Genomic DNA, 22,209 nt, shown 5'->3' on the forward strand with positions numbered 1-22,209 from the left:
TCCCTTCAGGAAGTTGTAGAGAGCAATAAGGTCACCTCTAAGCCTCCTCTTTTCCAGGCTAAACAGCCCCAGCTCCTTCAAACGTCCCTCATAAGGCTTGTGTTCCAAGCCCTTCAGCAGCCTTGTTGCCCTCCTCTGGAGCCTTGGAAATAAACCCTCACTGCAGCGGGAACGCCTGGAGTGGCAATAGTGCTGTTTCAACAGAAATTACTGGGGTTATTCTCTTTTTATTTTATTTTCATACTTTTAAAAAATATAATTATATATATTGTTTGGAACCTCCACTAAGACTTTATATAGAGCAACAGAAGTTTATTTATTTTGTGTATTTATATTCTAAAGCCACTACTTAGGGCTGAGTGTTTGAGATTCAGTATCAGACCAGGACATGGCTGACCTACAGTCAGTGGCTGACAGGAGTGATGTTCTGCAAAGAAAAACATAAAATAGCCAACTAACTGAGTTTTATTAGTTAAATCTTAAAGAGTGGAAATTGCTATTTAATTCAAAATGTATAAAATTTACAAGCAGTTTTCAAACTAGCCACTCTATGCACTGCCACTGATAACATAAGTCTGTTAAAAGCATTTCCAAAAATGTGTTTTCAGCTTTCCAGTCTGCCCCAGGAAGCAGCAATTAAACACTACATCCTAACTTAGAAAATAGGAAGCACCTTGTTAACTATTGCATATAATTTTTTAATGACTTAGTAGGGAAGAAAAAAAAGAGCTGAGAAAACACTGAAGGAAGAAACGCTACAGTGCTTTGGATACAAGCCCCAAAAGGAGCACACAGAGCATATTTGAAGACACTGCCTGATATCCTGCTGGCTTACAGGCTTGCTACAGACTTTTCTGAAGCCACTTATTCCTGAATCCTCACACAAGTGCTCCATTTTGCAAAAGCCATGACTGCAGATGCAGCTGCCATCACAGTGCTGCCCTTCAGCAGGAGGATAATGTAGTTGCATGTTTACACGTCCTCCCTCTCAGAGGGAACATTCAGTTCACTCAAAGGTCCATCCTTACTCTCTGCAGAGCTGTTTCACCATCAGAAGAAATCAGAGCCAAAACCATTTGAATATCATAAGTTTAGAATTCCAAGAATATTTTGAGTGTGCAGAGGTAGTTACTTTAATGGTTCTTAGAAATTATTTTAAGGCAACCAACAGAGATCAGCAACTCCATTCCCCTTCTCCAAGACCAGATAAAATACATTTTAGGGTATTTGTGACAGATATCTCATGTGTCCCCTAACTGTCCCCAGTGACAGGGTTAAAGACCATGCAGAAATCAGCAATGTTTATAGCACTGAGGAAAAAGGTCATGGAGCAATCTGCAATGAGGGCAAGGGGAAGCTGTGTCCTGGCATTTGGAGATGTGCACTCTCCTTCCAACAGAGGGATTCTGAGATCAGGCTCTGTAGCTGTTCAGTAACAGCCTCAGCTGAGTGATGGGCTCTGTGGCAGGAGTCACGTAACCCTTGCTCTTATCTACTTTGTAATAATTGCAACCTAAATATTAAAGCTTGTTCCTGCACCTGCAGTTACTTTCATGTCCAGAGAAAATTAAGCATCTTAGTCTTAATCTAAATCTAGCAGATATTGAAAACAATCAATTACTGTCTGTTCTTTTTTTTTTCTTTTTTTTTTTCCTTTTTTTTTTTTAACTGCTAAATACTTCACATCATTATTAGGCTCCATTCATTCTTCTCTGTCCTGAACTAAATAAACTAAGCTGCTTCAAATTTTTCCTGCAAGACCACATTCTCCAATTTTTTTTTCCTCCTGCATTCCCTGGAGCCTATTCAGTTCTTTTGCATTTTGTTTAAAATGTGGTACCCTAGACCAGGAAGATTGCTTCAGCTAAGACATCATCAGCACATTTTTAGAATATTTCTGTTTTTTACAATATATTCTAATTTGTAGAATATTTGTATTCAGGCTTTTTAATCTGATCTTTTGATGCTTACTTTTTTTCCTTGTAAATATTGGTAAAGCTTAATGAATAATCTAATCTACTTTCAGAACTAAGCAATGTAAATATGTATATCTACATTTTTTACTCTTTTATTCAATTACTGCCAAAACATTTTTCAGAGAAAAACGCAATTTTTCAGATACAGGAGACAGAAATAAGACAGGATTGGATCTTATTGCCCTGGCCCACAGATGAGTTTGGGGCCCATGCCAAATCACTGTTTTTCCACAGCAACAAGCTAAAATGAGCTGAGTTGTACTCAAAGTGTAGATCCTGAGATGAAAGCTAATAAACTTCTGACCTCCAGAGAGATTTCACTCTCAATGTTTCTAACAGGCTCAGACACAGCAGCACAGCTTCCATCAGAAATCACTTCACACTTCTGATACTTTCAAGCAAAAGAAAAACAAGAATTTACTTGATATTTTCTAGTCAGCAATAACCCAGAACATTTTTCCAGTTCTTAAAAAAACAGTCCTAGCACCAAAAGCCTTTCAGGCTTTCCTCATTGTATTATCATTCATATATTTAAAAAAAAAAGAAAAAAGGTGAGGAAGTCAATGAAGGGCACAAAGACATTTAAAGAAACTCATTCTGAGTCACACTGAAGATGCTTTGGGGATTTTCATGCACACACAAGGCTGTAAATTGATATGGAGCTCTGCCAAAAAGCAAAGTATTAAATATTTCCATTAGTTCCCTCTTCTGTGGGAATAGAGTGAGCCAATCCATGCAACATCTGATTCTATGCTTTCTAATATGCTGTTTGCCAAAGGAAAAAACAAGAAAAACAAACAAACAAAAATTAAAAATCACAGAGAAATTATTCATTTAATTTATAAGTCTGTATATCATGGTTACCATGGTAAAAGTGTTTGCAATTAAGAAATCCAGTCATTTCTAATGATAAGGTAATAGCAGAAAATGAATGGAGAAAACTATTGATTCAATTAGTTAATAAAGGTAAAATATTTATTTTTCAGTAGAGGAAACTTTCAGGAAAATTCAGGAGAATTTTCAACTACTGATAAAAGCCACAATTTGTTGCCTATAAAAATTATTGGATATGAGTGGAAGACTGAATATAGTGAATCCCCACAGAACTGCCCTTAATTTACAAAGCTTAGCAATGGACATCTGCCACTGAAATTATTTCTCTGCACAGATTTATTTTTCAGATAAAGGATCCTGAGAAAGCTTTGTTGTCCTTCCAGCAATCCCATGAGAGTATTATAGTAAGCATAGTATTTTTTTCTAATCTCTGTGAAAAACACTCTTCCCCCTCAAAGTCAACAAAATATCAGGACATGCTACTCTGCAAGGCATTTACAAATACAGGGAAAGCACACATATTGTTGCATTCCTGTCTTTCAAATAAAGGCTCACTATACTGCTTTGTGTACAGAAAAACTTTCAAAATTTTCATTTTATACAAAAATTGAAGACTAATACATCTGTGTTCTTTACAGAAAATGACCAATAGCATCTATATTGAAAGACACAAAGATCAAACTGAAGAATAATTGATTGCCATATTTATCTTTCCATTGAGAGCCTACAAAAAGTCAGGCAAAATTCAGTTTCATTATTCTCTGGTAAAACAATGTCCAAGCAAAATCTGGATCCTTCTTCCTTGAATATCAAAGTAGCATATTTAGTGACACTAAATAGCTACTACACAGCTTATCTCTCATTAACAATTAACAGGAAAATAACAATTACAATGATCTACCTTTGCTGCCCAGGAGACAAGGACAGACAGGCTTTAGCAAAGCATCTGAAAAGGATGCTCACTTTCACAACTTGGATCTTTTAATTTGGCCAAAAGTGGAATAATAACCACGACCTGAGTTTATATTACCTGAAATGTGGCTGCATGTTCCCCAGATCAGGGGGGAAAGGGCAGCAGCCACAGTAAACCATAACAGGGAAGAAGTGCAGGAAACAAAAGCCTCATAAACAAACCAATAAATTACAAACTTGACACCTCTCCAGAGGAAGCTGTGGCTGCTCTCTCATACTGACTGCAGAGGGATCTCTCCATGTTTCAGGGCTATGTACACTACACTCTCAACTTTTTTTGACAAAGCTGTCATCCTCATTTCCTGATAAAAAACATGAGAAAACATTGTTAATGCTTGGAAATATAGTCCACTGATGGGAAAATAAATTTATCAGTCCTCAGTACTTAAAATGATAGCAATGTATTCATATTTATGATTGCAGCTTCAACCTTGCACAGCATTATTTGATATTATCCAAAGGACCTGACAGCTCGTCTGCTGCCTTGTTCTGCTTGATCTGCAACCAGGGATTTATTCTGATGGCAGCAGAATACTTAAGCAAAATGCCCCTAGAATCTCATTGCAATTAGATCACAAGGATCTCCCTCCTCCACAAATCATGTAGAACTAAAACCCAATTGACCAACCGAAACATCCCAAAAGCAAAGCAGAAGTGCAGAAGCAAAGAGCAGATGCTCCATGCCATTTACCATACATATTAATATTTAACATGTCGGGATACACCTGTCAAAGGCCTGGATTCTCTAAGAACAAGTGGTGAGGAAAGCCCAAGAATTAGATAAATAGAGGTTAAATTCTCAAGTTAACACCAGCAGAGAACTACCTCATAAAAGAAAAACACTATTAAACTATTCCACACATGATTCTGCGTGGTGAAATGAACTGAGAACAAATGCAAATGAAGGTAAATTGTGAATATGTCACTAACTTCAGTTTCCCTGTTCAGCCTTCAGACTTCACCACGTGCTCCAAAGCATCCAGTGGAGGAGTTTCCCTCTCTCCACTCTTTTCCTCCAAACCATCCTTCCCATGCAATGGCTTTCAACATGTGACTTGCTTAATGTCAGGCTGTACAAATACAAATCTCAGTTTTCCTAAAGCTGGAAACATTAGCCTGTACACCAATATTAAATTTATGAATACAAAAACAATATTCAAAATGAACAAGAAACTCTGGAAAAACACAAAGTCGTGGTTTTCTACCAAAGCATGAAAACCATTTTGAGGGATTTGCTAAATGCTACTGCTGAATATAATATTCTGTGGCTTATATTGGGGAGTAAAGATTAGGAAAATCACTCTCTTGCCTGACAAGGAAAACATCTATTTTAGAATGCCTCAAAAATTCGGTTGGTGTGTCATTACGATGACATATTCATTTTCCCCTAGGCCTTCATATTAAAATGCAATTTTATAGATGGCATCATAAATTTTAAGGACTGTGTATGGCATTGACATTTGCCTGAATGTTCTTAATAATATGAAAGCAATACATGTGAGAAAAAATAGGAAAAAAATGTCCAAGAAGAACAGAGAAGATGCATTTGCTCTATGTACTACTGTAACATCAGCAGATTTCAGTATTTATGAAACTTTTACAGCATGTCACTTCTAGAAATATCAATAGTTCAAATTACCTTTGCTTAAGTACTTGAGAGTCACTTTATTAAAAGAGATGTGCATGCAAACCAGATTTAAATTCACTTAAGAAAAACCCCAGATGAAGTGTTGAGGTCATGTATATACAAATACTAATGCACATACACACACAGAAACAAAAGAAAAAAAAAGGGGGGGGTTGGGAAGGGGTGAAAACCAAAATTTTTGTGACACAAAGGTACATATTTTCAGAAATAAGGTACATATTTTCCTCCATGAATTTTTTTAAAGTATCTTCCATGCTTAGAGCTTAGATCAGCAGAAGTCTCAGTTCCTGGAAAATTGGTATATTCACAAATTTTCCTTTGAAATTACAGTCCTGTAGAGTCTGATCTAAACAGGAAGAATGAATAGCTGAAGTGTGACCAGTCTCAATATGACTGATTTATATTTTAAAAGTAATAAGAGGTTTTGGATCTTTCCTAATTTCAAGGCACAGTTTGACTATCTTAAACAGCAGGATCATCAGGATCACTTTTCTCTTGCCAGAATAGAAGCATTTAAAATTGTGTGCCATTTTTAACAAATCAGTGATTAAATTAAGTCCTTACTATTTCTTAGCTGAGCTTATGGATACAAACCTAGAAGGAGAAGCTAAATCTTCAAGCTCATCATATAAATACTTGAGGCCTTTTAGCATTTTGACTAGGAATATTTAATATGGAATAACTGAATTTATTGTTATACAGAAGTTGAATTTTAAAGTTTTATAAAAGGGAGAACAAAGAAAGCAATGGATGAGGTCACTTGCAAAAAAACCTCTCTCTAAACAGGGTTTGGAGAAAAAATCCTTGAATTTGTATATGGGCTGGTTATAAAAATAAAGGATCAAGTTTGAAAAGTTAAATAATGGAAAAGTTAAATATTGGATCATGGTATTACTTGGAACAATTTCTTTGGGAGAATAAAACATATTATTTTTGTTTGCATAATGAGTATTTTTGGAAAGAGCATTTAAAATCCCACTGTCAGTGAACAGAAGAGAACTGCCTCTGCATCAGTTTCAGTAATACCTCCTACACCTGATATGAAGGATTGCTTCTTATATATTAAATATAATTTAGTTCATAGTTAAATATATGTAAATATATATATGTATGTATGTATGTATGTATGTATGTATGTATATAAATTAGTGCAAGCTCTCTTTTAATGCAGGTTAATAAAAGGTAGAGTCAGAGCTATGGCAATGCTTAAATGGACATCCCAGGAAATCACCATTCTGTGATAGAAAATGACTGTAAACATGCCTTCATCCTCACAGAACTGGAACATTTTCATTTCTCAGCAATTTAGGTACAATGAGCTTCTCTTACTATAGTATTTTGGCTAAGCTGACATAAAGCATTGAGAACTTGGTCATTTTCAGAAACTACAAGTCTGACATTCTGGTAAAGCTTTTTTATCTTTTTAAAACAAACAAATTCAGCTGCTACTTGATTTGAATTGACAGGCCACAAAAGGGCATGTGCAAGGAAGGCTCATTTAGTGTTTTTCTATTTTCCAATTTCAACTATGATAAATAGGAAAAAAACCTGCAATTCTACATCTCCAACAATTGGAAATTCTTTTTCTATCATTTACATTAACATAACACACCCAGAGAGAGCATGGCCCCTCCACTGGGGAAGATTTAAGATCTGACTGGACACAGCTCTGGGTAATCAGCTCTAGCTCAGATTCTCTCAAGATCTAGTTCACTAGGATTGGACTAGATTAGTTTAAGAGATTAATTCCAGCCTCTACAATTCAAGTATTTTACTTGTCCATGCAAAAAGAGGCAAAAAAGATTAAGGAAAATCGTGATTTTCTAAGCAGCCTTGTATTAAACAAAAATGGACTATTTCTCCTCTACTTCAGCTTCTAAATTTTCAGTGACTGTGATACTAAAGACTTTGCCTGTGCTTGATTTAATCCTTCATTCCTCTGACTCAGTGTCCAGAGCTTTTTACTAAGCCTGCTATGGACTTTTCCAATGGAGCCTGAAATCCAGGTTTTGCTTGTTCAATGAAGAAAATTGAAGAGGACTTGACAATTTTCATCAGACATTTTCTTCAGCATTCTTTAATATTTTTCTTTTCCCTAAGAAGATTATGTCAGTTCTGTTGCCTTTAATTAAACATACCAAGGGGCTAATTTTCATGCTTTCTGTGAACAGGGATGGCCTCTTTCAACAAGAGGGGCCCTTAAGGTCCTGTATTGTACTGCAGCTTTTGATCTAAAATGCCTCTACAGGGAAGTGCATTTTTGAGGGTTCACATATTCTGCCAACACTCTCAAAATCTCAAGAGTGAGCAATTTTTCATCTTTTGGACCCTGCTTTGCTCCATGATGACTTTTATTTGCCTGCTTCTATCCCTGTATCTTGTTCAAAACTTTCTAGGTGAGCAGCACCTTTAATAACAATTGTTAACAAAATCATAATGACAAAAACATCATCTCTTGCCAAAAAATGGAAATAAACACATACATAGCATATAGAAATCCTGTGCTGCACTCATCCAGATGCCCATTTGTTTGCTACTTGAAAGTCAACATCCAACTTGTCACACAGTCTCAAAGAATAAAAGACTGGAGTGCTGAATTCTACCAACATTTTGCAGAAATGTACTGCCCTTCACAGGACCACTATGAAACACAACTCCATCTTAACTTGCCTCAATTTTAACAGCTAGATCACTATCTAATTTCAGATATTCTATATTAACTTCATTTTTGTCATCCAGAGGAATACTAATATTCCAGGAATCTCACTAAGTTTCAAGACTGGGGTCTGGGGTCAGTCCCCTATTATAGTTCTTGTTAAGAAATAAAAAAAAATTCCGCTATCTTATACTCTTCTATCTTGATATAGAAGTTATGGTCACAGAAAACACTCAGCTCAAGTAATTTTGAACATAAATGTGTTCAAATCTAAAGAAATTCCTGCCTGCAGTACTGCTGTCACTTCACTCCTGCAACAAAACTGAACTCTGTATACACAGCAATAAATATGATGCTACTACACTTACATTAAAGATTTACATACACACCTTCTATAGAAAATTGTATTCATTTAAGTTAAAAAAAATAAAATAATCACAATCTCAATTGCAAGAAGCAGGAGAGGTTTTGGAAAAAAATTACATGGGCTGTTTGCCAAGAGGCAAAGACATTCTGACAGGGGATTGGTATTAGGGGCTACAGATGGTGAAACAGCAGCAACACTCAATTTCTCTGTAGTAGCAGTCTGCAGACTCACTGATTTCAGGATTTTGTTGCCTGTTTTATACAGTTGAATTTTTCCTATTTGCAATAAGCCTTTGACTTTTCTATGAAATCTGTTATAAGTGAGGGGTTTCTAAAAAAAAAACATAAAACCCCACAACAACAAACAAAAAAATCTCACTACAAACAAAAAAAAAATAACAAAATACAATCCCAAAATGAAACAAAAAACCCAAAACCCAGTCTATGGATTTTGCAGTAAGAGTTGGTTTTGTTCCTTTTTTCCCCTCTCACGGGCAGCAATAACTCAGGTTTCCATTTTATAACATTGTTCTCGTTTCTTTCTGCCAGATTTAAACTCTTGTAGTGATCTGCAATAAACAACATTCTGGCACAGCTTAATTTTCAGTCAAATCCCTCTAGGGAATAGAGTGATTTAACATGAAATGTGTATCCCGTCCTGCTGCTTACTGTAATCTACTCAGACCAAATGGGGATAAGGAATACTTACTTCACACAAATTAAAATGAGATGTTTTGGCCAAATTTGAACTCCAATGGAGGTATTTGAAAACATTACCCATAATCTTACTTTAGTCTCCCAAGCCTGGCTAATTAAAACTTCAAACTTCTCCTGTTTATCACTGCTCCAGTTTCTGCCTCCAAATCCATTTTGCTTAACATAGAATATTGTCAGCCTTATAAAAAAAAACCTAAAAATTGAACTAGATTCTGGTACTTTCTTGAAAGTTTTCTCAGGGAAAGTAGGACTGACAAGTCACATTTATGATCTTAAGGAGAACAAGAATAGTGCATATACTTATTTGTGTCTGAGAGGCTTTAGCTGGGTGAGTGATACTTTCATCACAGAAAAAAGTTGGTACAGACCCAAAGTGGCCTCCCCCGAAAAAAGAAAATCACCTGAAAACAGGCAACCATACAAGAGGAAAAGGAAAAATTATTCAAAACAAACTTAAAAATGTTTCATGTTGTAAATAAAATATCAAGCACACATTTTTTTAAAGTTTACAGAACTAGAACTAGAAAACCACTGATGTGCTTCAGAGTGTAGGTACACTGCTCTTATCTTTCATGGCATTATGCTTTTATAGATACCATGGAAATCTTCTAATTCTTTGGCATTAAAAAGCTTTCAAGACCCTATGGTTATTTTAGATAGAAAATATGGGACCCAAGCAATTTTAAATGTTCCATAATAACCAGAATTACTGGGGCAATGGAAGCAACACCCATTTTACACTTTTACAATTTCTAAAAACAAACAACCCCAAAGCTTGTTGACAGTGTATTAGAAGTAATCATGTGTGATACCTTCTCAAAGTCAAAACCAAATTGCAAATACTCATGAGAAAAGAATAAATATCAGGATGTCTATTAATCCTACACATTTTAGAGATGATGGAAAACTTAATGGTGAAACTTTTGCTAACTTCAAACAACAGAGCATTCTAGAAATATCTAATTTTCCTGAGATAAGAAAGCTTGGTTTCTGGCAAAATAAATCATAAGATTTAGCAAAATTCTTTCCTTATTGAATGTCAGTAATCATTGTGAGCTAGAGAAAAACTGGTCAGATGTGAACTTGAGTGAGGAGCATCCAACAATTTCAAAATTACTTATTCTTATTTTTAAATCAGTGTGCTTTATCCATATTCTGTAGATGTCACACTTCACCTTTTAGTCTTAGGGTACTGTTATACTCTTGGCTGACAAACAGTAGAGCTTTGTTATTCAGTTCCTATGCTCTGAACAAATCACATCTCTGATAACCTAGACAAAATCACCACACTGTATCTTGTTATAGAGCAATCCTGTTATAGCACAGAATTTTCAGACTTGAAACCTGAGTGGAACATTTGCACATCAAATAGTTATTTCTTATAGTTCTTTTTCCTTTCCATAATATAATCTGATCTGTGATGATACAGAATTGTGTCTACCAAAAACACTTTATAAAATACAGATAATGGTTGTTTCCATAAAGTCAAACTCAATGGCTCACAGAAAGGTTTGAGAGTCAATTAAAAAAGGATCAAGTTCTTGGGGAGAGGAACGTTAAATGCTCTCTACACTTAGTGATCCAATTATATCTTATAGGTGCAACTGCATCCTTCTCTCTCTCTTAAAAGATTGGATATCTACACCTGCCAACTCAAATGAGAAAGTGAGGCACTCCTAAACGGATTTAAAAAAAATAACAAAATTAATAAACTACAATTGTACCTGCAACCACTGGAGATTTCCTGTCATCCAGAAGCTGAATAGCAGTACTGGCTGTCACCACATTGCTCTTGTTGGCAGTTTCTGTGGGATTTATTAAGAGGGAAAAAATTGAAACACTCTATTGCAAAATGAGAAAATATAGGGTTTTTTCCCCTGGTTTTAGATAACAGTCTATGTGGATATAGTGTTCAGAAAATAAAACAGGGAACATCACATATGCACAGAACATACTGGCACTGCCATTTTAAATTCCCCAGCATGCCAAAAACAAACAGTGAGATGAGCCATCAGGCTTTGCATCCCCTGCTAAAGGGGCAGTGAAGGTGACAACTGGTAGGGCTTCTCAATAATGTGGAAATATACTCTGTTGGACATGCCCTGCTTAAAATACTTGTTAAAATGTAGTTCTGCCTGTGGATGTATTAAATGAAAAGTATCACCACACATCTTGCTTGGGGTTTTGCTTGCAGCCCCATGAAAGACACACCTGGTGAAAGGGCCAGTGAAGGAGCTGCAAATTTCATTGCCTATTTCAGGTCAATATTTGAGACTAGCTACAAAGCCCACACTGCACTGACACACTTGGGATCCTTTCAGTGTCATGATTGGTTCAGAATTTAAGGAATGAAAAAGTTACAGACCTGTGCTGAATGGGATTGAGTAGACAAAGCTCCCAGGTATCTGTTCAGCAGCTCTTCTGTACCAGAGTGGAAAATGGTCAGCGTTAAAAATGTTCTCCTTATCTTCAGCTGTCAGGAAGTCTCTTGAGAAAAAGAGAGAAAGGAAACAAATGTTTGTTGTATGACACACAATAGCTTTGAAAAGACAAAAAAAAATTGCAATCTTTTACAAAAGAAATGGTTTGGCACATTTTTTTTCTAATAACACTTGCTCAACAAAAGCATTAAATTTAGTTACTAATAATTATTTGTGACACACAATAACTTTTGTTGTGAAAGACACTAAAAGCACTAAAAACAGTATCTCTAAGGACCACTAAAATTGTTTTTACTGGTTTGTACAAATAAAAATGCTTAGTCTAAAAAGCATTTTACTTCCAGTGCAATACAAGAACTGTGAGCTGCACAAGGTGGAAAAGGCACTGGAGATTTGGTAGTCTGTTGCCCCTGGCATTTACTGTTAGGTAGGGAAAAAAAAGGTAATTTTACAGCCTATGTTCAAAATACTATGTAGATGGTGGTATTGGACAACTAAATACTTTATTCCTCAGTAATTTCAGGGAATGTTGACAGAAGAAAATTTATGCCAAGAATAAGTATAATGTCCACTCTATTGTTCTGGTTTTCTGTCTGACAGTAACAAATTGTAGTGCTGTTGATGTCACCTACTTGTATAACAACATTTGTCCTCAGATAAGCCCACAGAACTTTATATTCAATGATCTTAGTTTATCCTAAATATCAAACACAGATTTTCTTTTATATGCATAATACCTCCACTAGATTACATGTTCTCCAAGGAAAATGGGAAACTCTTGTATGCTGAGGTCTCCTGACTGCCCTTTCACCCAGTCCAATTCTGTCACTTGGCTTCATTTCAGACAAAAAAAATATTCCACAACAATGATGCAAAATCCCTAAAAAAGCCTACAGGTATTTGTTTTCAGGTGGTGTAGTAAAAGGTGTAGCATGTTCACAATTGTGCTCTGAAGAAGAGGGATGTGATGCTGGTGTGTGTGGCAGTGAAAATAAATTTATAGGCTACAGGTGTAAAACAGTTCATTGTTCCAAATGCTCTAATGAAAGAAATAATGTAAAGGATCCTAGGATATCTTTCTAACTTGTTCTGTGTGAAGAACTATTTTTTTCCTCTCTTTTCTTATCTGGCTGCCAGGCAGAGTTTGTGACTTACTGGTTGGTCAGCTGCTCTGGGCCCACAAACAGGTTGATACGAGAGAGTCCAGTCCGTGTCCCAAGGAAAGCAACTTCCACTCCCTTGTCAGAGTTCCTGCAACAGTGCAGAACACAAGCTAAGACAACGTTTCAGACAGAAAACAGATTAAGCTGCATCACTGCCACAGAAAGCACAAGGGTACACGTTTTTTAGAAAGATTATTGTAATCATAGTTCTCTTATTTATTGGTTTACTTTTAAAGGCTGTTTTTTAAGTTATAGTCATCTGGGTTTTGAATAGTATGCAATGGAGAAATGCTATTTAGACCAAGAATACCTAAAAAGCCAAACACAATAAATTTTGTAGGATTTGTAGGAAGGAGTTATATGGATAGAATAATAGAATAAGAAACATATATACAAATTAGCTATATACAAACTATTTATTAACCACTGACACACAGTGATTCTGAGATAGGCAGGAATTTCAGATCTTGTTCCCATTCCATTCATCATTTCTGGGCTATATTTATACTTTAAGTCAAAGGTGTGACTATTGTTCAGGTAAGCAAAGAGATTTAAATCAGGTAGCTGAGAGTCAAACTTAGCTGCCATCAGGACAGGCTTTAGCCTCTAGAACTCAGGAAAAAAAGCATGGCAGGCAGCTCAGGTTGAACTTTTCAGCTGCACTGTTACCAGCACCAAGATATTTTAAAACAAATTCTTGCGTGGCTGCAAGAACTTCAGCCCCATTACCACAAAACCAGGGACCAGAACCATTTTACTGTTTCATTAATGAGACAGAAAGAAGCAAAGTCAGAATTTCTTATCTTTATCTTCTCAGAGAAGGCTGGGCAACTTGTATTCATTCTTTAGGAGTACATGCTGTATAGCAACATGTCATTGAAATTTTAGAAAATGGTTGAAATTTAGGAAAATCTAATCAGGATGATCTCCAGAATTGCCTTTCAACCACTGTATTTCATGCAAACTGCTAAGCTTAACACCTGTTTACTCTAATGTGGATAAAAACTTTTTACTTAACACCTTAGTACATCATAGCATAAATGAATGAACTAGAAGATATAAACTCTGAAAAGGATTGGCTAATATCCTGACTCTCCCTAACAAGAACCTAGATCCCAAGTTGTTCTGGAAAATAAACAAATCAAGGATCAAAGAAATTATTTGCCAGTACAACTTTTTCTATATATAATTTTTCTGAGACTAAGTGCCAGTTGCATCAATAACTTTGGTAAATTTTGCATTAAATTTCTCAAGTACCTTTTGTTAAAAATGCACAGAAATATAAGTTGCAATTAGGGTACAATTTCACCAGCTTTATTGTGGAAATTGGGTAACCTTTCAGCTAATCATCATGACATACTCTGCAAATAAACACTTCAGATTGAACTCAAACTTGGTGGTATATAGAATCAAATAGTTAGTATAATATTTTCATGCATATCAGGATTTGTTAAACATTCCATCAGTTCATTAGCATAACTAATCAAAATACAGCCCTGACTGATGAATAATGATGGACACAACGATAACTTACTCTGATTTATTCAATGCTAGACTGGTCCAGTAAGCTTCAATTGGTGCACTCACAACAGCATCAAACAAAACTTCCTGGATCAATTCTTTATCACCTACCAGTATAATAAAATCAGTAAATGTATGTGCATATAAATAATATTTCTTAGATGACTAAACTATAGGGTTATCTTACATTTTACTTTATTTTATCTGTGATATGCTTTCAAACTTTTTGCACTAAAAAGATTTACTACATAATATTACACTGTATTTTACCACAATGCAGCTTTTTAGATACAATTCATTGCATTAGCAACAATTTTAGATCAAAACCCAACTTCATGTAACTCATTCATCCAAATATTATCCAATTCTCATGTCTGCATGTGCCATAAGCAGCTCTAGTACCAGTCTCAAAAACTCTGCATTTCTACAAACATACAGAATATGCACCTATCTGAATTTTTTATTCTGCTTTGCAGTTCAGAAATACCAATTACATATGTATCTTCCCTAAAATACTCATGAAATATCTGGTATATTCTTTAGAGGTGCCATGCAAGGACTGATTCCCATCAGTCCTGTTTAGTTTATAAAACCAGATGGAGTGATAATTTTGCATAGCTACACCAGTTCATCACAAACTTGAATGTTTGGTACAGGTACATAGTTTACTGTAAAAGTTGAAAAATTGTATCATAATAACTACTACTAATAATTATACATAGTTAATACTAATAAATAATAATAACTTTATTGATACATCAGGAAAAGCTCAAACCCACAGGAAATTGCAAAGCAACATCAGCGAAGCAATCCTATCTCAAATCATCCCTGGCTGAACTATTTCATGAATATTTTTCTTATTTATATTTTATGAACACACTTTGGGAGCATTTTGTAGAAGGCTAAGAACGACAGTTTGTAGCTGTTTAACCAAGTTCTAGCCAATCCAAGTACTTGCATTGGAGCAGGGGCTCTTTTCCTGTGAGGTAGCGTTTAATGGCTTCTAACTGGGACATCTGCCGGTGCTCAGGGTGCAAGTCCGTGTTGCAGTAGGACCTGTGGACACGTTGTCACAACAGTAAAAAGTTATATGTACAAGCACAAGCTTTCTTTGTCACTGAGGATAAAGAACTGGGCTCTGCAAGCACAAACAATGTGAAAGCAAGGAGGGTAACAGACACTAATTTCATGCTTTATTTAAGGCTTACCATTCGTCTGCTAAAGATACATCAGGGTGTTCTAAATCATGTAAACCTGTAACAGGAATAATAATGGGTTATTTAGGGAGAAGTCTGGGTAACAGATGGTTATTTGCATACACTCCATAATACAAACCCTTCTTGGAAAGTGCATTATTACCATAATGAAATAAATCACAGTAAACTATGTTTAAATACACTTTGGGGTCTAACAAACTGGCAAAACTAGTTACATCAAATTTAAAACTGAAAAGGTATGAAAAAATTTTGTGCTGATATGTTTAACTTATACAAGTTACTCAATGTATTTAAAGTTTAGAAGACAATTTGAGCAAAGACAAATGCAAAATGGTAACAGACTCCTGCTCATATTCCCTCATTCTCTTTGGACAGTGAAGTTCTTTATGCTAAAATACACACTTCTTATTTCATGTGAGCTGTTCTCCTCTCTTAAAAAGAAAAAAATAATTAGGAACAATTCCCTCAAAACCTAAGCACAAGCCCATGAACACAAACAGCCATTTATGGGATTGTTCAGAAAAGGTTTTTTGTACTAATAGGTCACACAAATGCCTGTAAATAAGAATTATATCATTAGTTATACAGCACAATAAAAATGTACTTTGGCAATTTTAAAAACTCTTAAAACACTTATCAATAGCAAATAGGGTTCAGAAGGCAGCATCTGGATTTAACCCTCTGGAGTACACAATGAACAAGGACAGAGCAAACCGTGACTAAGGAAGGCAGGGAAGCCAAAACTGGAACTAAAACTGTGGTCCCTGGGGAGGTGAAGTGAGAGAGACTCAGTGAGAGTGGGAAATGCTAGTTATGGTTCTGTTAACACTTCTGGGAGTGCATCTGGGACTCAGACTGACTGAGATGCGTGGCTGGATTAAAGAACATCAGTGACAGGGATGTTGGGGACAGTCTGGGGAGTGAGTAGCTCCAAGTCTCCTGTTGTGCCTTTTTGTAGCTGCTGTGCAGGTACTCAAACCTCGAGGCACTTCTTTTTGTATCTCTCCTGAGTAAAACAACTAATTCATGTCCAAAAATACAGCTGAAGAAATTAGCTGTCTTGTTTAACATCACTGACAAAACAAGGAGAAGAATCGGAAATAGAGACTTCAGCATAAATTCTGAAAGCATTCCTCTATTGAAACATTTTTTTTGCTCAGCAGCTTCCAATATTTTCAACCTTCCCATCAAACCTCTTAAATTCCTCCACTCCTTCTTTGTCTTCTTGCCAAACAACTTTACCACTACACACAGTTGACTCCTCTACTCATTTAGCTGGGGACTTATCAAAAAGCAAAATCAAAGAACAGTTCTTTCCTAGATACCTCTACTACTGTTATAAACATGTAATTCCTTGTGGCTAAATGCACAAACCACTTATAGCTCTGAAAGTTTTCACAATGTATAGTCTGTGAACAAAACCAATAGCTATTACAGTACTCTTAGTGGTTACTTCATTCAGAAAACACCAGAAAAAATTAACATTTGGCTATGAGTTGTTCTCTGGAACACTGAGAAAGGACGATGGAAGAAGATCCCATCTAAAGAAGACTCACAAACAGTCTGACTATGCTTAAAACCCTGTGAAGTAAAAGATCTTTAAAGAAAAAAGTCTAATTCCCTCATGGAGTCTGCAGACAAGGACCAACCAAATTAACAATAAAGCTGCTGTGTATGCCACATAAGATAGGTACCTTACCTTCTTCTACAGTTACATTCCCTCTGAAGAAGTATTTTCCATGTCCTCTAGAGAGAGCCACACCTAAACTGTGCAGAGAAATAAAGCAGACCTTGAAATCTGTGAGACAAACAATAGCAGACATTCAGAGCTGTTTTCATTTTAACATTTTCAGCTCATGTACTATGATTAACTTAAAACTGTGTGTTTCCAAACCCTCACCAATTATATTTATTGTTCAATTAGTTGCTTCAATTTTGTCTCAGTTCTGATGTGCCTGCAACAATTGGCTGTATTTATGTGTGCTTAGAGGTGCAGTAAACCATTATTCCCTGGCAAACTAATAAATGAGCCCCTCTAAGCTCACTGCTGTTCACCCAGCATGAGATTTCTTCAGCTGAGCCTTGAACATGACCATGGCCTTACAATGAAGGAGATAATTTTTTGTAATTCAGACTAAGCTGTTGAGAAACTACAGAAGTGTGGGAATTGATGGAGCTACTGAGAGGAAAAGAATTTCAAATGTGACAACAGCATCATGACTCCTCCTGGACTAATGTTTCTGTGTTTCATATTTTTAGCTCTTTTGTATTGACTTCAGCTTCATAAATTCTCAACAGTCATACACTGTGTTTTGGTCTGGTTTTCAGTCTACCATTTAAAACATCCAAGTTTAATGAAGTGGCTGGGGGATCCCATGCCTCTTGCTATTGAACACAAACACAGAACACCTTCTGGCATTCATTCATTCATTGATTGAAGGGGATTATCTCGAGCTAGGAATCTGCAGTAATCAGCAAGACTGCAAATGCATGGGCTAGTACTTGAAGTACATGCAGAGGCACCAAATCCAAGGGCATGCAAGCTGCAATCAACAGCTCAGTCTGAAAAAGGGCTGAACACTAAACATCTTTGACACTACAGTGTGCAGTTGTCCCAAATCTACACAATAACCCAAAACTTGACACGTCATATTGAAAAATAATAGTTTTCCTAACTGTCCTTAGCCCCATTAACTCACACTACCTGCATGCAAGTAGCCCCATTTCTGTTTACCTAATAGTAAAAGAGTGCCAGTGCCAAAGAAAAACAAACAAACAAAAAAAGAAAAACTTACAGCAACCAGAAAAAACTCCACAAAATGAAAACAAAACAAGAAACCCACTGACTACTACCACCCATGAGTAAATTTTAAGATGCATTAGAGGTCAGAGAAATGTGCCTACAATTTCTCTGTGTGGTAATGTATCTCAAGCTATGTGAAACTCTTCCATTGAAGAAAATTTCAGTTGAGTATCACGACTGCCAAACTCCTTTGCCTTAAGTGCAAAGTACAGTTAGGGCTCTTTTGTTAGTGGATTATTTCTAGTTCAAATATCAGAATTTTAAAGTGACTACCTGTTTTTCTTTTCCTTTTTTTCCCTCCTAAAATACATGCCAAAATTACCAGCTTACTTGGTTTTAGTTATAGAAATACACTGAAGGTAGTTCAGAGAAAGAAAACATCTAAACCTCAAATTGGAAGTGAAATACTATCTCATTTTACATTACATTCTTGTTGTGGAAAAAAAAAAAAAAGAATGAAATGGGGCTCAAGATGTAGTTACTTAAATGGATTATAGTATTTATAGCCCTCCAAGTACTTGAGAAATCCTTTCGTTCAACGTAAACCTCAACTGAATATTTTTTCAATGAAACGTAAGCCATGACAAACACTGTGAGTTTGCCTGGGTGAGCTTGCACAAACTTTCCATCCCTGGAAAAGCTGAAAGGAATGCTGGTAGAGCTCCTTTTCCTTGCTATTTTCAGCATTGTCCAGGGATATTTCATTGTCAGCCTTTGCTGATGAGCTTTTAATGAGTTCACAAGCTCTGTATAAGCAGAAATCCAATGGGTTGGATGAAATGTCCATTTATTATGGCCAGCTCTACCTGAATGGAGTACCCTTGATGTCTGTATAATAGTAGTCATTTGTCATCACCAGGACCCGCTTCTAGATTCACAAGTCAGAAGGGGAGAGAGGAAGAAGTTAGTTTTCTATAAGAAATGTATAAAAGATCAAGTGGTTAGTCACTGACATAATTAGAAGCAAAGTTTACATTCAGTGAGTGAAAAAAAAATATACTGCAGGAAGCCATATTTATAGCAACCTTAAAAATAATTTTAAAATTATCTGCTTGCTTTATATTTAGTTGGAATAGTATTTTAGACATTGTACCCCTTTGTCCACTGTCTTCTTCACTTCCATGGAGAATTTTCCTGTTTTCCGGTTCACCATTGCATTTCGAAGCTGGAATGAAGGAAATGTGTGTCAACCCCTTTATTTGCTTTTCCTGTAATCCTTTTAACTCTGAGCTCTCCAGGCTCTCTGGCCTAGGCAGCACTCAATCTTCTTCATTTCTTCATTTTCAGTAATTCCACTACATACTGGACAACTCATTTACAGATTTTATTAGTCACTGTATAGGCCAAGGCTCCTGCTCTACAATTTCAAAATAAGGTACATAAGATAGGAGCTCTCAGCATCCTTCATAGAAAAATACCTTTTTGTGTAGTAATCTGGATTTTATTTTGTATGAACAGTGTAACTGACTAGTATTCTGCTTTTACTGCATGGCAGGGCAAGATTCCCAGCTGCATCCACTGGGCTGCATCCTTACTGAGCACCAGAAACTTCATCCTAACTGCATCAAAAATTAACAGTAGCCCACAAAAACCAGAATGACAGCACATTTGATCAGCAACATGATCTAGGGGGAACACACAGCTACAGTGCTCTGCAATTCCCTCTGCTTTCCATGGGTGTCCAGGCACCCCTTGCAAGGTATTAAATTTTAGCTCTGTAGTGGAAGCCCTAGGCCAGCCACAGCTTTAACAACTGGCCTGGTCCTCTCCAAGTCTTCCAAAAGACATTTTAAATCCACTTCAAAAACATGTTTCATTGCTTTATAGGCCAAAAATTCAGAGAAGCTAGGGAAAGCAGACAACAAATTGAAAAGGATTTATACACAATGAGCTGCTGCTCTGCAAGTTAAATCTGTTACTTTATAGATCACCACTACAAACATACACTCTTTCCCTGTATCTTTTTTTTTTCTACATGAGCTACAGGCCCCCAAACTGCAAAGTCCCTGGCCCATCATCCCTAAAAATCTGCCTTTAGCACACCTTGCTGCTCCCTGCCTTCCTCCCAAAGGACACAAAACCTCTCTCATAGGTGAACGTGCCATGGTGGTGAAAAGAGGAAAAAACCTCAACGGCCATCCCCAAAGCCTGAAAGCCAAAATGAGCATCAATGTCCCCAAGGATGAGAACAGGACACCCTGCACAGCTGGTCTGAGGACAGGGTCTCTGGGCTAAAACAGGAAAGACAAGACAGGTTTTGAGAAACCCTCAGCCTTCAGGCTTTGAATTTGCCTATTTATCAGCTCACTTTAGGGAAGAAATTTAAAAATTTGCTGTTTAACAGTTACACCATCCATAAATGGAAATATTTAATTTCAACACTCTTAGATTTACTAATGGAAGATGTGAGTTATTTTGGTTTTTGTGGGAAAAAGCACCTATAGGTCTTCTGCAGCTGTAATTTTCATTACAATTTGAAAATTCCACTATTAAAAATCAATTCAGCATTTAAAATGCAGGAAAATATTGACAAAATTAGCATTTTTATGTCTCTTCTATTGCATATCCATCTAAACACAATTTTGGACATCATGTTCCTGCTGAATAAATATCTCCTGTTCTACAGTCCCTCATACCAGATTGAGCAATTCAGTTGAGTTTTAATGAGAAATTGTGAAGACAGACATATCAATGTGCTCTGCAGGCTGAGTTAGTATGGAAGAAAAAGAGAACCACCAAACTTGCCAGTGAAATATCTAGTTTTATGCTCACAAGCAAGTTGAGCATGGCTGACCTGTCAAAAACTGCAAACTTTGCAGCTCTTTCAATTTAATTCTAGGACATCTAGATTTCAATTAAGAGTCTAACTCTTCTGTCAGTGAGTGTAAAAGAATAATTTTTAGCTGGAGGCATATATAAAATAAAGCATATATTTTACTGTAGATTTTTTTAACAATACATAATAGGCAATTCTGGAAATAGTTTCCTATTTTAAGTTTTGTGGTTTTGGACTTGGAGAGCTGGTCTTAATTAACCATCTACTTTCTAACATTTACAGAACAGTTCCATTTATCTTTAACATGGTTTTCATTTTTCTCCTATTGGTGCCTGCAGTTGTCTAAGACCCATTCCTCCCACAAGCCTCAGGCAAGTCATAGATTTACTAAAAGGATCTCCAAACTCTCAGTAGTGTTTAAGATCAAGTCTGCATGTGGGATTTTGAGTTTTACTCTTTTTTTTCTGCTTGCTGTGATTGCATTTCTTGGCTTTGTAATCGAGTTTCTCAGCTCTTCTGCAGTTTCATCTCCCTCCTCAAGTGCATAAAATAAGCACTGCCTCAGTTGGCTTCAAGCCCCAAAAAATTCATTCATGGTCTTTTTCTTATTTGGAAAAAAAAATATTTCATTCAGCTAGAAATTATAACAGAAGAATTTTAAGTGAGTTAATGAGAAAAAGGTTTCTATCCAAATTGAAACTTCTCCTCTTTGGTACTGTGTATTTGCAAACCTTGCTGGAAGACACTGCTAACTTAACAAGCTCATGATAAAATTTCTGTTTCTAATAAAATGCCTTAACAGCAAGATAGCAGGTATTGTTAACCTGGAAAATGAGCTGATATATTTATTACAACAATATTCCATGGTGAAAAAAATTCTAACCTTATTTTGGCCACCTTTTCCTCATTGGATCACTGGAGAAAACTCATACCTTCACTTTCAGAGTAATAAGCATTATGGCTCCTTCAACAAAATATCTTTCAATCAATCCCTAACAACTCAGCTTCACTGCTACAGTATGAGATCATTCTGTATTCTCAGAAAACTGTGTGACCATGAAGTTAATGTGGCAAAAAGTAAGAAAATGTCTTAATCAGCTTCTATGTGTTTCATAGCAG

At 36.2% G+C, this 22,209-nt stretch overlaps 1 protein-coding gene across 1 annotated transcript in view; it reads right to left on the reverse strand.

Annotated features, from left to right (window-relative positions):
- Nucleotides 1-22,209, reverse strand: part of CACNA2D3 (calcium voltage-gated channel auxiliary subunit alpha2delta 3) — a 372,509-nt gene that overhangs the window by 67,108 nt on the left and 283,192 nt on the right. The window contains exons 18-26 of the mRNA XM_056501471.1: nucleotides 19,408-19,479; nucleotides 19,121-19,182; nucleotides 17,211-17,278; nucleotides 15,503-15,548; nucleotides 15,253-15,350; nucleotides 14,308-14,401; nucleotides 12,766-12,861; nucleotides 11,535-11,656; nucleotides 10,894-10,974 (exon numbers count right to left, since the gene is read on the reverse strand). Of these exons, the coding sequence (XP_056357446.1) occupies nucleotides 10,894-10,974; nucleotides 11,535-11,656; nucleotides 12,766-12,861; nucleotides 14,308-14,401; nucleotides 15,253-15,350; nucleotides 15,503-15,548; nucleotides 17,211-17,278; nucleotides 19,121-19,182; nucleotides 19,408-19,479 (739 nt within the window). The remainder of the gene's footprint in view (nucleotides 1-10,893; nucleotides 10,975-11,534; nucleotides 11,657-12,765; nucleotides 12,862-14,307; nucleotides 14,402-15,252; nucleotides 15,351-15,502; nucleotides 15,549-17,210; nucleotides 17,279-19,120; nucleotides 19,183-19,407; nucleotides 19,480-22,209) is intronic.

Source organism: Oenanthe melanoleuca, chromosome 12 (genome assembly GCF_029582105.1).
Source record: "Oenanthe melanoleuca isolate GR-GAL-2019-014 chromosome 12, OMel1.0, whole genome shotgun sequence".
Classification (NCBI taxonomy): domain Eukaryota; kingdom Metazoa; phylum Chordata; class Aves; order Passeriformes; family Muscicapidae; genus Oenanthe; species Oenanthe melanoleuca.